This window comes from Carcharhinus amblyrhynchos, chromosome 3 (assembly GCF_965287045.1).
Source record: "Carcharhinus amblyrhynchos chromosome 3, sCarAmb.v2.hapA, whole genome shotgun sequence".
Taxonomy (NCBI): domain Eukaryota; kingdom Metazoa; phylum Chordata; class Chondrichthyes; order Carcharhiniformes; family Carcharhinidae; genus Carcharhinus; species Carcharhinus amblyrhynchos.
This window is the reverse complement of record NC_137326.1, coordinates 4644850-4657708: the sequence shown is the minus strand read 5'-3', so window position 1 is coordinate 4657708 and position 12859 is coordinate 4644850. Positions and strand designations below refer to the sequence as shown.

At 50.4% G+C, this 12859-nt stretch overlaps 1 protein-coding gene across 2 annotated transcripts in view; it reads left to right on the top strand.

Annotated features, from left to right (window-relative positions):
- LOC145363207 (monoglyceride lipase-like) overlaps positions 1-12859 on the top strand; it is a 75324-nt gene that overhangs the window by 17432 nt on the left and 45033 nt on the right. Inside the window, exons 1-2 of one of the 2 annotated variants that reach the window (XM_080218642.1) lie at positions 210-336; positions 6363-6469. In XM_080218642.1, the coding sequence (XP_080074768.1) occupies positions 224-336; positions 6363-6469 (220 nt within the window). In that variant the 5' untranslated portion in view covers positions 210-223. Of the gene's footprint in view, positions 1-209; positions 337-6362; positions 6470-12859 lie in introns of those variants that run through there. The other variant, XM_080218641.1, reaches the window with a different exon arrangement.

Sequence of the window (12859 nt, the reverse complement as noted above, 5' to 3'; positions counted from 1 at the left end):
GCTTCTCCCATTCCTCAGCCCTGCCCAACATCCGGGATCGGAGCCAGGAACTGCTGATTGACAGTAATCTCCCTCGACATTCATGACCCTCAGAATGTGCCTCAGAAAGCTACCTCTCCAGACTAAGCCCAATCCAAACAGTAGCATTGAGGGAGTAAAGAGCGTGGAAGCATTAGAAAGAGGAGCAGGAAAAGGCCATTTGGCCCCTCCAGCCTTTTCCACCATGATCATGGCTGACATTGACTCAACTCCACATCCCTGCCTGACCTCGATCTATATCCCCAAGGGGGTTGGCACAATCCCAGCAACTGCAGGCCCGTCAGTTCAACTTTGGTGGTAAGGAAACATCTAGAATCAGTAACGTGAGACCAAGTTATAGTCACACGGACAAATGTGGGTTAACTGAAGGGGAAATCATTTTTAATTAACTTGCTGGACATTCTGAGGGAGAATGATAGAGTCATGGAGATTTACAGCATGGAAACAGGCCCTTCGGCCCAACTTGACCATGCCACCCCCTTTGTTTAACCATTAAGCTAGTCCCAATTGCCTGCTTTTGGCCCATATCCCTCCATACCCATCTTACTCATGTAACTATCTAAATGCTTTTTAAAACTCAATATTGTATCCCCTTCTACGACTTAACATCCTTGTCGGGAACATGTGTCAGAAATCCGGACATACACCGTGTGTGTTCCGAGTTTGAGTTGATTGGACCGCAGGTACATGCTGGGAGTTTGGTAAGGGCGCCTTGCCACAAGCATTCATTCCCTAATTCTTAATTACTAACCGCTAGCGGCACAAGGTCATGACTCCCAACAGAATAAGAACCACGTCAATGAAATTCGGAACATCCACGGTTGGGAAAACAGCTGAGGATTAATGAGGTGGGGCCGGAGATACGGGATGGGGTCAGAGGTTAAGGGCGGGACTTTATGGTCTCGCTCATCCCGAAACTGGAAAATCCCGCTCCAGGTCAACGGACCTTTCTGCCCCTCACCCACTCTGACTTGGGGCGGTAAAATTCTGGCCCAGAAGTGGGTCTGTACTGGTTGGAGTTTAGAAGGCTGAGGGGAGATCTTATAGGGACATGTAAGATAATGAAGGGGCGAAACAGGGTTGATTATTTCCACTTAGAAAGGAAACAAGAACTGGAGGGCACAGCCTCAAAATGCGGGGGAGTCAATTTAGAACAGAGTTGAGGAGGAACCTCTTCTCCCAGAGGGTAGTGAATCTTTGGAATTCTCTGCCCATTGAAGCAATGGAGGCTACCTCGTTAAATGTGTTTAAGTCACAGGTAGATAGATTTCTGACCAATGAGGGAATTAAGGGTCATGGGGAGCAGGTGGGTAAGTGGAACTGAACCACTATCAGATCAGCCATGATCTTATTGAATGGCAGGGCAGGCTCGAGGGGCTAGATGGCCTACTCCTGCTCCTAATTCTTATGTTCCTATGTAAGTGAGATCAGTGAAATTGGGGAGTTGGAAGTCATAAAATCTGTAAATACAGAAGGAGGCCATTCAGCCCATTGAGTCTGCACCAACAACAATCCCACCCAGGCCCTATCTCCGTAACCTACTTATTTACCCTACCAACCCCCTGACACTAACAGGCAATTCACCATGGCTAATCCACCTAACTCACACATCTTTGGAGTGTGGGAGGAAACCAGAGCACATGGAGGAAACCCACGCAGACATGGGGAGAATGTGCAAACTCTGCACAGACAAAGACCGGAATTGAACCCGGGTTGCTGGCACTGTGAGGCAGCAGTGCTAACCACTGTGTTGCCATGATGAGCTGGAGTCCGAGGTTCTGGGCAGGTTGAGAGAGGGGACAGGGTCTCATATTGAACAGATTGGAGTCATTAACTGTCCCTTCTTAATAAATTTTGGTTTATGCATAGTATTGTCTTGAGGGCCATGTGTCTTGTGTATGTCAGGGAAAAAAGATGGAAGAAATTAAAATGGTTAGGGTTTGATGTCACGGTTTGGAAATAGCAGCATATGTCGGGAAGTGCAATGGAACGGGCACAGGAATGATACTTTCCACACCACACTGTTACCTCCTATCCCTGGACTTTTGTTATGTCTCCCTTGTTTCTTTCCAACATTGGGTGAATATTCACATCTTCTCCAACACCAGGATCAGTGTCCAAACCCCCACAGTCCAAAAATGTGCGGATTAGGTGGGGGATTGGAAATGCACAGGGATAGGATTGAGTTGAGGGCCTGGGTAAGATACTCTTTCGGAGAGTCAGTGCAGACTTGATGGGCTGAATGGCCTCCTTCTGCACTGTAGGGATTCGACCACACTCATTTGTTTAGTGAACTTATCAACAAGGACAGCAGCCAAAGCGAGAGCTCCATTGTTTTCTGTTCCTCTTTCCTCTGCCAAGTTTGGGCCCTCTCTTGCCGCCTTCCTTTGTCCGCTGAAGGCATGAACCCTTTGCTGAGATGTGGCTCCCGGGACTGCGTTGCCTAACTCGCCTTTCCCTGGTCAGCTAAGGCTGCTTGACTCTCGCCCAGTGCATTCACACACTGCCCATTCCCTGTCCCAGGGCTGTAACGAGGAGCAGGGAGACCCGTCGATTCTCTCGCTGTCTAACCCAGAGAGACTGAGGCAGCAGCTGTCACTCGGCACAGACCGGGGATCTGCATCGTACAGGAACCCAATCCCACAGCCAGCTAAAGCCCTGAGGGCAGGGGGAAGATAGAGAGGAGGGGACGTGGGGGAGAGAAGCTAAGGCAGGTGAATTCGATCAGATTTCAAACAGAAGGAAGGCATCATTTACTTATTTACAACAGGTCATGGTGATTTTTTAAAAATTCATTCATGGGGCAAGGCCATCACTGGCTGGGCCAGCATTTATTGCCCACCCCTATTTGCACTTGGAGGGCAGTTGAGAGTTAATCACATTGCTGTGGCTCTGAAGTCATATGTGGGCCAGACCAAGTAAGGACAGCAGATTTCCTTCCCTAAAGGACATTAGTGAACCAGATGAGTTTTCCCGACAGTGATTTCATGGTCACCAGTAGGTTCTTAATTCCAGATTTTTTTTTTCATTGAATGCAAATTCCACCATCTGCCATGCCAGGGATTTGAACCCGGGTCCCCAGAACATTAGCTGAGTTTCTGGATTAATACTCTAGCTATAATACCACTGGGCCATCGCTCCCCCAACAGGCACTGTATTGTAAAGGTGTTTCCCAATTTAGCTTCTCCAAATGTCTACAAATCAACAACCTTAAGAAGCAGAGGAAAATATTTCCCAGGGTGAGATCTTGAGACTGCGTTTGCTGTCTGTGATTTGGGGGCTGGCTTCAAGATCCAGTGAAGCCTGAGATTGTGACTTCCGATTTTCTCACACCTTGCTGGAGACATCATCAGGATTCCACCCACAATGGTGTGAACCTGATTTAGATACATTGCACACATTTCCATACGGATAAAGAACCCCCCCCCCCATCGCCAGATACTGAGCCCCCGCCATTTCTCAAACCACACCAACATGACGTCACATTGATGAGGTTTTCAACAGGTTCACCCAGACGTGAAACTGTCGTGGGGATCGTCCAGGTGAATACAGCCCCCAGAGGAGAGGGAAATGTGGCCAGGCAGTGAGTTGGCAATGTCCTCTGGCACTGCCCCCCTGGCAACATCCCCTGGCATTATCCCTTGGCACAGGTTGGTGTCATGCTGCGACATGATGGCACAGTCATTAGCGCTGCTGCCTCACAGCGCCAGGGACCCGGGTTCGATTCCCAGCTTGGACTGTCTGTGTGGAGTTTGCACATTCTCCCCATGTCTGCATGGGATTCCTGTAGGCGCTCCGGTTTCCTCCCATAGTCCAGAGATGTGTAAGTTAGGTGGATTGGCCATGCTAAATTGCCTCTTAGTGTAAGGGGGATTAGCTAGGGTAAGTGCATGGGGTAATGGGGATAGGGTGGGATTGTGGTTGGTGCAGACTCGATGGGCCAAATGGCCTCCTTCAGCGCTGCAGGATTCGATGCGGTTCTCAGAGGTTGGTCGCTTTGGGAAACAGCGAAAAGAAAGGAAATAAGGTGGAGAGTTTATTGTAGGATATCCTGAGCTTATGGCCCTGACAATGGAAGATAAGGTCACTGGGTGAAGGAACTTGAGGATGCACGAGAGGCTGGAGTTGGAGGAAGTCTGAGTTTGCAGAGAGATGGAGAGTGACCAGGGCCAGAGGGCGATTTGAACTCGAGTGTAAGAAGTCAAATAAAGGCAGAAAGTGCTGGAGAAACTCAGCGGCTCCGGCAGAATCAGTGGAGAGGGAAAGACACGGGAATGGCGGCACAGGTTAAAAATCCAAAGACGCGGAATGTACGATTTGCCTTCCGCTGAGTTTCCGAACTCTAATCTTTCAGCCCCCTTTACCGACAGGGTGACTTGAAACAGGCTGCGGGATCTCAGGAAGCTCATTTTAATACATTTCCATGTCATTAGTGAGCACTCTCCGAGACTTCTCCCCTCATTGGATATTCAGAGGGCACCGGCAGGCTCACCTTGATGTGGGGGTGGGGGGGGGGGTGGGTGCATAAAGGTCAGTATAATCCCAGGGGCAGGGGGACACGGCCAGGCAGCTGTCTGCCAATGCTCCTGGTACTACCCCTTGGCACGGGTTGGCACCATCCCCTTGTCAATCTGGCAGTGTCAGCCTGGGCCAAGGGGACAGTTCGGGTGGAAGCTTCCTGGGGAAGGGGCAGGGTGGGTTCATTCAGATTTCAATGAACGATAGCCATGGAGGAGGCCATTCAGCCCATCGAGCCTGCGCCAACAACAATGCCAGCCAGGCCCAAATGCCCGTAACCCCATGTGTTTACCCTGCTGGGCCCCTCTGACTCTAAGGGACAATTAAGCATGGTCAATCTACCCATCCTGCGTATCTTTGGACTGTGGGAGGAAACCCATGCAGACATGGGGAGAATGTGCAGACTCCACACAGACAGTGATCCAAGGCTGGAATTGAACCCAGATCCCTGGTGCAGTGCTAGCCACCGTGCCATTTGATTGTGGACTGGGAGTGGACGAAGGAACAGTCAGCGATGGACATTGATGGCGATGGGTGCCAGCTCCAACTGTGGGGAGGAGGGGGTGATGATCGAGGGGGAGGGGGGAAATGGGTCGTTGATTGGGGTGGGGAGGGGAGCCCCTGAGAATTCCGTGGTGGGCTGGGGGAGCGATTTGCTCAGATTCTAATCAGGGAGCCATTCAAAGATGGCGGCTGATCCCAGCGCAGCGGGGGTTTGGCCAGTGAATTGAGGCCCTGCCCCCTGTATGACAGTGTGAACCCCCCCCTTGGTTTTTTGTAGGCTGGGTGTGGTAAGATCTGGAGAGAAATTTGCCAATTTTCTTGCTGGGCACAACACTTGGTAAGACTCCCCCCCCCCCCCCAACAGCTGATGTTTCAAGTCTAAGTGACCCTTTGACAGAACTGAGTTGCCGAGACTGGAGCCAAAATCGGTCAGTGAACACAAGGGGTAGACAGGCAAATGGGACGTGAAAGGTGGATGGTGAAGGTCTGGTGGTTCTATCACTAGACTGTTAATCCAGGAACCCAGCTAATGTACTGGGGACCCGGATTCGGATCCCACCACAGCATCTGGAATCAAGGATCTAGAGGTGACCATGAAGTCATTATCGATTGTCAGGAAAACCCATCAGAAATCTGCCGTCCTTACCCGGTCTGGCCTACATGTGACTTCAGAGCCACAGCAACGTGGTTGACTCTCAACTGCCCCCTGACCAGGGGCAACTAGGGATGGGGCAATAAATGTTGGAGATCCAAATACGCCCATATCCCACTAATGAATAAAAATAACCAGACAAGTCTGGAGGCACCAGGAGCGTTGATATCTGCTCCAGATTGGCCAAGATTCGCTCAGATAGTTAACGTCACAGAGGTGAAATCGGGTTGAATTACAAGGTTTTAATGGCACGGTAGCACAGTGGTTAGCGCTGCTGCTTCACAGCTCCAGGGACCTGGGTTCGATTCCCGGCTCGGGTCACTGTCTGTGTGGAGTTTGCGCATTCTCCTCGTGTCTGCGTGGGTTTTCTCCGGGTGCTCTGGTTTCCTCCCACAGTCCAAAGATGTGCGGGTTAGGTTGATTGGCCAGGCTAAGAAATTGCCCCTTAGTGTCCTGGGGTGCATAGGTGAGAGGGATTAGCAGGTAAATGTGTAGGGATAGAGGGGTAGGGTCTGGATGGGGTTGTGGTCGGTGCAGACTCGATGGGCCGAAGGGCCTCTTTCTGCACTGTAGGATTCTATGAATGCACTTTGTTAAATTCATGCTCACTCTCCCATTTCTGAATTCCTCTTTGGCCTAATTTTTGCAGGGCGTTAGTGATGATAATACATGGTGCCGGGGAACACAGTGGCCGCTACGCCGAGGTTGTCACCATGCTCCTGAGGCAATCCCTGTTTGTATTTTCACATGATCACAGTAAGTACCATCTGCCTCCTCTTAACCCTCTCGCTGCGATCTGTCAGGAAAGGGCTTCGCTACGTTGTCATTTGATATCTGCTGACGGGCTGTACACACAAGACAAGTACTCAAAACATCACTGTCGATTTCTCCTTCTCCCCTCAGCCCAAGCTTTCTGAAACTCCCTGTCACTTTTGACTGCAAATACCTTTCACAGATAGCTCAGAGATATAGGAACAGAATTAGACTGCAGACGCCAAACATGGAGTGAAGAAAACTAGTAAGCATAAGGAGCCAGGAAGAGTGCAGAGATCTCAGGGGGTGTTGTAAAGCCGGAAGGAGAGGGGAGGCCGTGGAGGCAATCGAAAACAAAGATAGGAATTTGGGATTGAGCTTTTTCTGGGTCACGAACAGATGTGGGTCAGATAACGATCCAGGAAGTAGCACAGTGGTTAGCACTGCCGCCTCGCAGCGCCAGGGACCCCGGTTCAATTCCGACCTCGGGTCGCTGTCTGTGCGGGGTCTGCACATTCTCCCCTGTGTCCACGGGTTTCCTCTGGGTGCCCCCACACTCCAAAGATGTGCCGGTTAGGTGGATTGGCCGTGCTGAATCGTCCCTCGGTGTCCAACGATGTGTGTAGGTAGTGGGGTACGTGTAATAAGTCTTTGGAGGCAGAAGTTCTTTCACCAAAATCGTTTCATTTACAATTCCAGCAGCAGTGCACAGAGTCCTCGCAGCCAGCAGTCTACCTTCGGGAGTGCCAGAGGAACTGACACTCCCGGGTAAATACAAGGAAAAGACTCCCTGATTGGCCCATCAACTGGATCCTTATTCCAAAAGGCCAACTGCAGTTACAGTAAATCTGTGGGGTTACGGGGATAGGGCCAAGGGAAGGGCAGAGAATCGGTACAGACTTGATGGACTGAATAACTTCCTTCTGCAGTGTTCTATGACCCTAAGGGATTCTATGGTTCTATCGTTTCTGTTCTTCGCTCTGTTCGCACAGCACAGTATCCACGTTTAAAATGGCAGGCAACAAATTAATTGCTCGGGCGGCCAGTTCACATTCTGAGCAGACTCGCAGATACAGACAGGGGGGAGCACTGAGGTCAGGGATCACAAGCCGGTGTCCAACCCTGAACCTCCCCAAGGCAGATCGCCTCACGCATCAGTTTGCACACTTGTGGACCCTCCACGTGTGCCTTGCTACATAATCCAATGTCTTAAGAATATTCCTTGGGATCAGGGTGTGATACTCACTCTGTCTGAGACCAGATTTGGGGGTGAGTCCAACAATGAGATTCAGTTCTAAGGAGGGAAGGAGTGAAGAACCTAGAGATCCACACAGTCAGTATGGGGTGTGAATCCGAGAACTCCCTGCCAACCTGCACTCGGGGTGTACCGATCTCAGCTGGGCTACAGCAGATCGTGAAGAGGGTTCAGCACCACCTTGTCAACAGATATTTAGGGATGAGCACAAATGCTGTGAATTGTCCTGTGACATTGTATTGCTTTACGTGCCATGTAAGTACAAGTACTCATTGATATTTTAGATTGGGTGTGTAGATAAACAGTGGCCAAAACCTTCTGGTCCTTTTTGCCGGCGGAACTTTCTGTTCCTCTACAGCTCCCACTGTCCACGGGTGCAGTGGGACCTAACACTGTGCGGGTTAGGTTGATTGGCCAAGCTAATATTGTCCCTTACTGTCAGTGGGATTAGCAGCGTAAATACATGGGGTTACAGGGAGATGGGCTGGGTGGACGTGTTGTCAATGCAGGCACAATGGGCTGAATGGCCTCCTACTGCACTGTAGGGATTCTATAATTATTATAATTATATGAGTATAAGTTTAAGAAAAACCCACACAAAGCCCCCATCTCCGCTCTACTCACTGAGTCAGTTCCCATTTAAAATTCTTTCCTTCATATTACGTGCCTTCATGGTCTTGGCCTCTCCACATCATTGTAATCTCTTCCATTTCCATAATTCTTTGAGACCAAAGGTTCCTGCAAGTCCTGATACATTTGCCCTTTAAACTGCCTCTGCAGTGGCTGAATATTTTCCACTGTAACCTCTTGAACAACCCAACACCCTTCCCCAAGAACCCAACACCCTTCCCCAAGAACCCAACACCCTTCCCCAAGAACCCAACACCCTTCCCCAAGAACCCAACACCCTTCCCCAATAACCCAGTTGCTTTTCTGCACCAAATCCAATGATTAAATATCTTTATTATTGACCATCCGTTGAGGGAAATGCATTATATTGTCTAATGCTACATTTTGAAATTGCCTCCCTGATTCTCATAAGAACATAAGAAATAGGAGCAGGAGTAGGCCATCTAGCCCTTCGAGCCTGCCCCGCCATTCAATAAGATCATGGCTGATCTGTCGTGGCTCAGTTCCACTTTCCCGCCCTCTCCCCATAACCCTTAATCCCCTCTCTTATCAAAAACCCATCAACCCGCGTCTTAAAAATATTTAGCGAGGCAGCCTCCACCACTTCAACAGGCAGAGAATTCCAGAGATTCACCACCCTTTGAGTGAAGAAGTTCCTCCTCAACTCCGTTCTAAATCGTCTCCCCTTTATCTTGAGGCTGTGCCCCCTAGTCCTACTGTCTTTTTTGAGCGGGAAGAGTCTCTCCACCTCTATCCTATCCATCCCATTCATCATCTTATACGTCTCAATGAGATCTCCCCTCATTCTTCTAAACTCTAACGAGTACAAGCCTAGTTTATTCAGCCTCTCCTCATAGCTCAACCCCCTCAACTCCGGTATCAGCCTAGTAAACCTCCTCTGCACTCCCTCCAAGGCCAAAATATCCTTGCGCAGGTGCGGCGCCCAAAACTGCACACAGTTCTCCCCGATGCTTTTTCATTCACACGTTTTAAGTCAGCCCGCCTTGTGTCCAATGTGGGGCACACACGCGATGGGTCGTATTTGGGCTGCTCTTGGTTGTTCGAGATTGGCCTAGTGCTTCATGTCATTAGTGTGTGCCTAAACTGGACCAGATACTGGGCAAGACGACAGCTCAGTGACTATCGCTGATTGCTGTGCAGACACATGGATTTGGGCCGGTGTCTGTGGGAGTTTGCGCATTCTCCCCGTGCTTGCGTGGGTTTTCTCCGGGTGCTCCGGTTTCCTCCCACACCCCAAAGATGTGCTATTAGGCTGATTGGCAGTAATAAATTGTCCCTAAATTAGTTTCCCTCAATGTGGATGGCCATAAAACATTAAATAAGGGTCATGGGTGGAGGGGGGACTGGTGGTGTTGAGATGGCGGCGCGGGCTCGTTGGGCCGAAGGGCCTGTTTCCCGGGCTGATTTTTGTTCTTTGTTCTTTACCCCTCCTCCTTAAAACTCCACTTGCTTGACCAAACACTTGGTCAACTCCCTCATTTCCCACATCATAGGTGCTACGTTAATGCAGGACAGTGATGGAATTGAAGTGTTGGCACAGTTTAGTGTTGCGATATACAACCATATGGAGTGGTTCAAAGATAGCAGCAGTGCAGTTCCAGCAGGGGTTCCAATGAGTGTCAATACAGAACTGGAAGATCTATCGTGCTGTGGGTCGCTATCCAGCCAGCTACAATTAGCTTCAATACTCAGAGATGGCAAATTAAACCTGGATTCTCACTGCTGACATACGCAGGGAGGGTGGGTGGAAATTGGCCACAGCTGGGATGTGCAATTTTATAAGCTGTTGGGTTATAAGATGGATTAACGTTTCCACAGAAACTTTGGAAACAACATACATGGATCTCTGTAAACATCGGAAAGATCTGTGACTTGTGATGTTAGCAGAATGAAACCTCAGAACATTTAAGGAAGGAAACCTATTAATTTTCCATATATAGTAACTATAAATGTTTATACAGTGGTCTGGCTTCCTCATGGCTTCAGAGCCACAGTAATGTGGTTGATTTTTAACTGCAATCTGAAATGGTCCAGTAAACAATCCCGTGTGCCAAACTGCCAGGAGAAGGTCTAATAAGGATAAAACCAGAAATATCACCCAATGGGCCTGATTTTACCATTTTTGTTCTAAGTGCTGAATCTGGGCATAACGCAGATCCGACTCGGAAACCTGCTTCCAGGCACCACCCCCCCCAATACTCTCCCCGTCATCTCCAGTCCCGCTCGCGCTGTGGGTGGGGCTCAGTGCGGCCGAAACATAAGAACATAAGAACATAAGAAATAGGAGCAGGAGTAGGCCATCTGGCCCTTCGAGCCTGCCCCGCCATTCAATAAGATCATGGCTGATCTGTCGTGGCTCAGTTCCACTTTCCGGCCCTCTCCCCATAACCCTTAATCCCCTCTCTTATCAAAAACCCATCAACCCGCTTCTTGAAAATATTTAGCGAGGCAGCCTCCACCACTTCAACGGGCAGAGAATTCCAGAGATTCACCACCCTTTGAGTGAAGAAGTTCCTCCTCAACTCCGTTCTATCTTGAGGCTGTGCCCCCTAGTCCTACTGTCTTTTTTGAGCGGGAAGAGTCTCTCCACCTCTATCCTATCCATCCCATTCATCATCTTATACGTCTCAATGAGATCTCCCCTCATTCTTCTAAACTCCAACGAGTACAAGCCTAGTTTATTCAGCCTCTCCTCATAGCTCAACCCCCTCAACTCCGGTATCAGCCTAGTAAGCCTCCTCTGCACTCCCTCCAAGGCCAAAATACCTTTGCGCAGGTGTGGCGCCCAAAACTGCACACAGTACTCCAGCTGCGGCCTCACCAATGCCCTATACAGCTGCAGCAAGACCTCCCTACTTTTATATTCAATCCCCTTCGCTATGAAGGCCAGCATCCCATTCGCCTTCCTGACCACCTGCTGCACCTGCAGGCTGGGTTTTTGCGACTCATGCACAAGGACCCCGAGGTTCTAAGTGGCAAGAATCTCTCTGCCTCTACCTTATATGTCTCTATAAGATCACCCCTCAGCCTTCTAAACTCCAACGAGTACAGGCCCAATCTACTCAATCTCTCCTCGTAAGCCAACCTCCTCTTCTCCGGTATCAGCCTGGTGAACCTCCTCTGTACTCCCTCCAAGGCCAATATATCCTTTTGCAAATAAGGGGATCAAAATTGCACACAGTACTCTAGTTGCGGCCTCACCAGTACCTTGTACAATTGCAGCAAGACCTCCCTGCTTTTATATTCCATCCCCCTCGCGATAAAGGCCAACACTCCATTTGCCTTCTTGAAACGATCGGAGCATGCGCAGTAGGAAAAAAATTTGGAAAAGCGCGCCCGTGTCAGATCGCTCCCGGGCCACAGAAAGCCGGAGAAAGCGGCTCGGGAGTGAAAAGAGGGAGCAATGGCCCCCACACGCATCATTGTCCCCCTTATCCACCCCCCCATTACTCACACACATCACTGTCCCCCTTATCCACCCCCCCATTACTCACACACATCACTGTCCCCCTTATCCACCCCCCCATTACTCACACACATCACTGTCCCCCTTATCCACCCCCCCATTACTCACACACATCACTGTCCCCCTTATCCACCCCCCCATTACTCACACACATCACTGTCCCCCTTTTCTACCCTGCCCCCACTACCCACACACATCACTGTCCCCCTTATCCACCCCCCCACTACCCACACACATCACTGTCCCCCTTATCCACCCCCCCACTACCCACACACATCACTGTCCCCCTTATCCACCCCCCCACTACCCACACACATCACTGTCCCCCTTATCCACCCCCCCACTACCCACACACATCACTGTCCCCCTTATCCACCCCCCCATTACTCACACACATCACTGTCCCCCTTATCCACCCCCCCATTACTCACACACATCACTGTCCCCCTTTTCTACCCTGCCCCCACTACCCACACACATCACTGTCCCCCTTATCCACCCCCCCCACTACCCACACACATCACTGTCCCCCTTATCCACCCCCCCACTACTCACACACATCACTGTCCCCCTTATCCACCCCCCCATTACTCACACACATCACTGTCCCCCTTTTCTACCCTGCCCCCACTACCCAGACTGATCACCACCCCTGCCCCCCTCCCCCCGCATGGATCGGCTGCAGAGTGGCAGTGGACACCCCAGCACCTCCCCCCCCACCCCCCCCCCCACCCCCCCGCCCCGCACCCCCATCAGAGATCCGTCTGCCCCCTTCACCAGAGATCCATCTGCCCCCACTTTCACTCACTGCTGGTCTGGGGGTCCGATAACATTTGCTGAGCATAATGCCACCAGTGGCCATCAAGCCCACTGGCATTTCTCTGGTAAGTAACTACCAGCCTAAGATTGGTGACAGCTCCAGGAGAATGGAGAGTTCACCACTGGGGACAGAGAGTCATTAAATAAATGAGTCACTTTTAAGCTGGCAAACTGTAACTAGTGGAGCGCCACTAGGGACCAG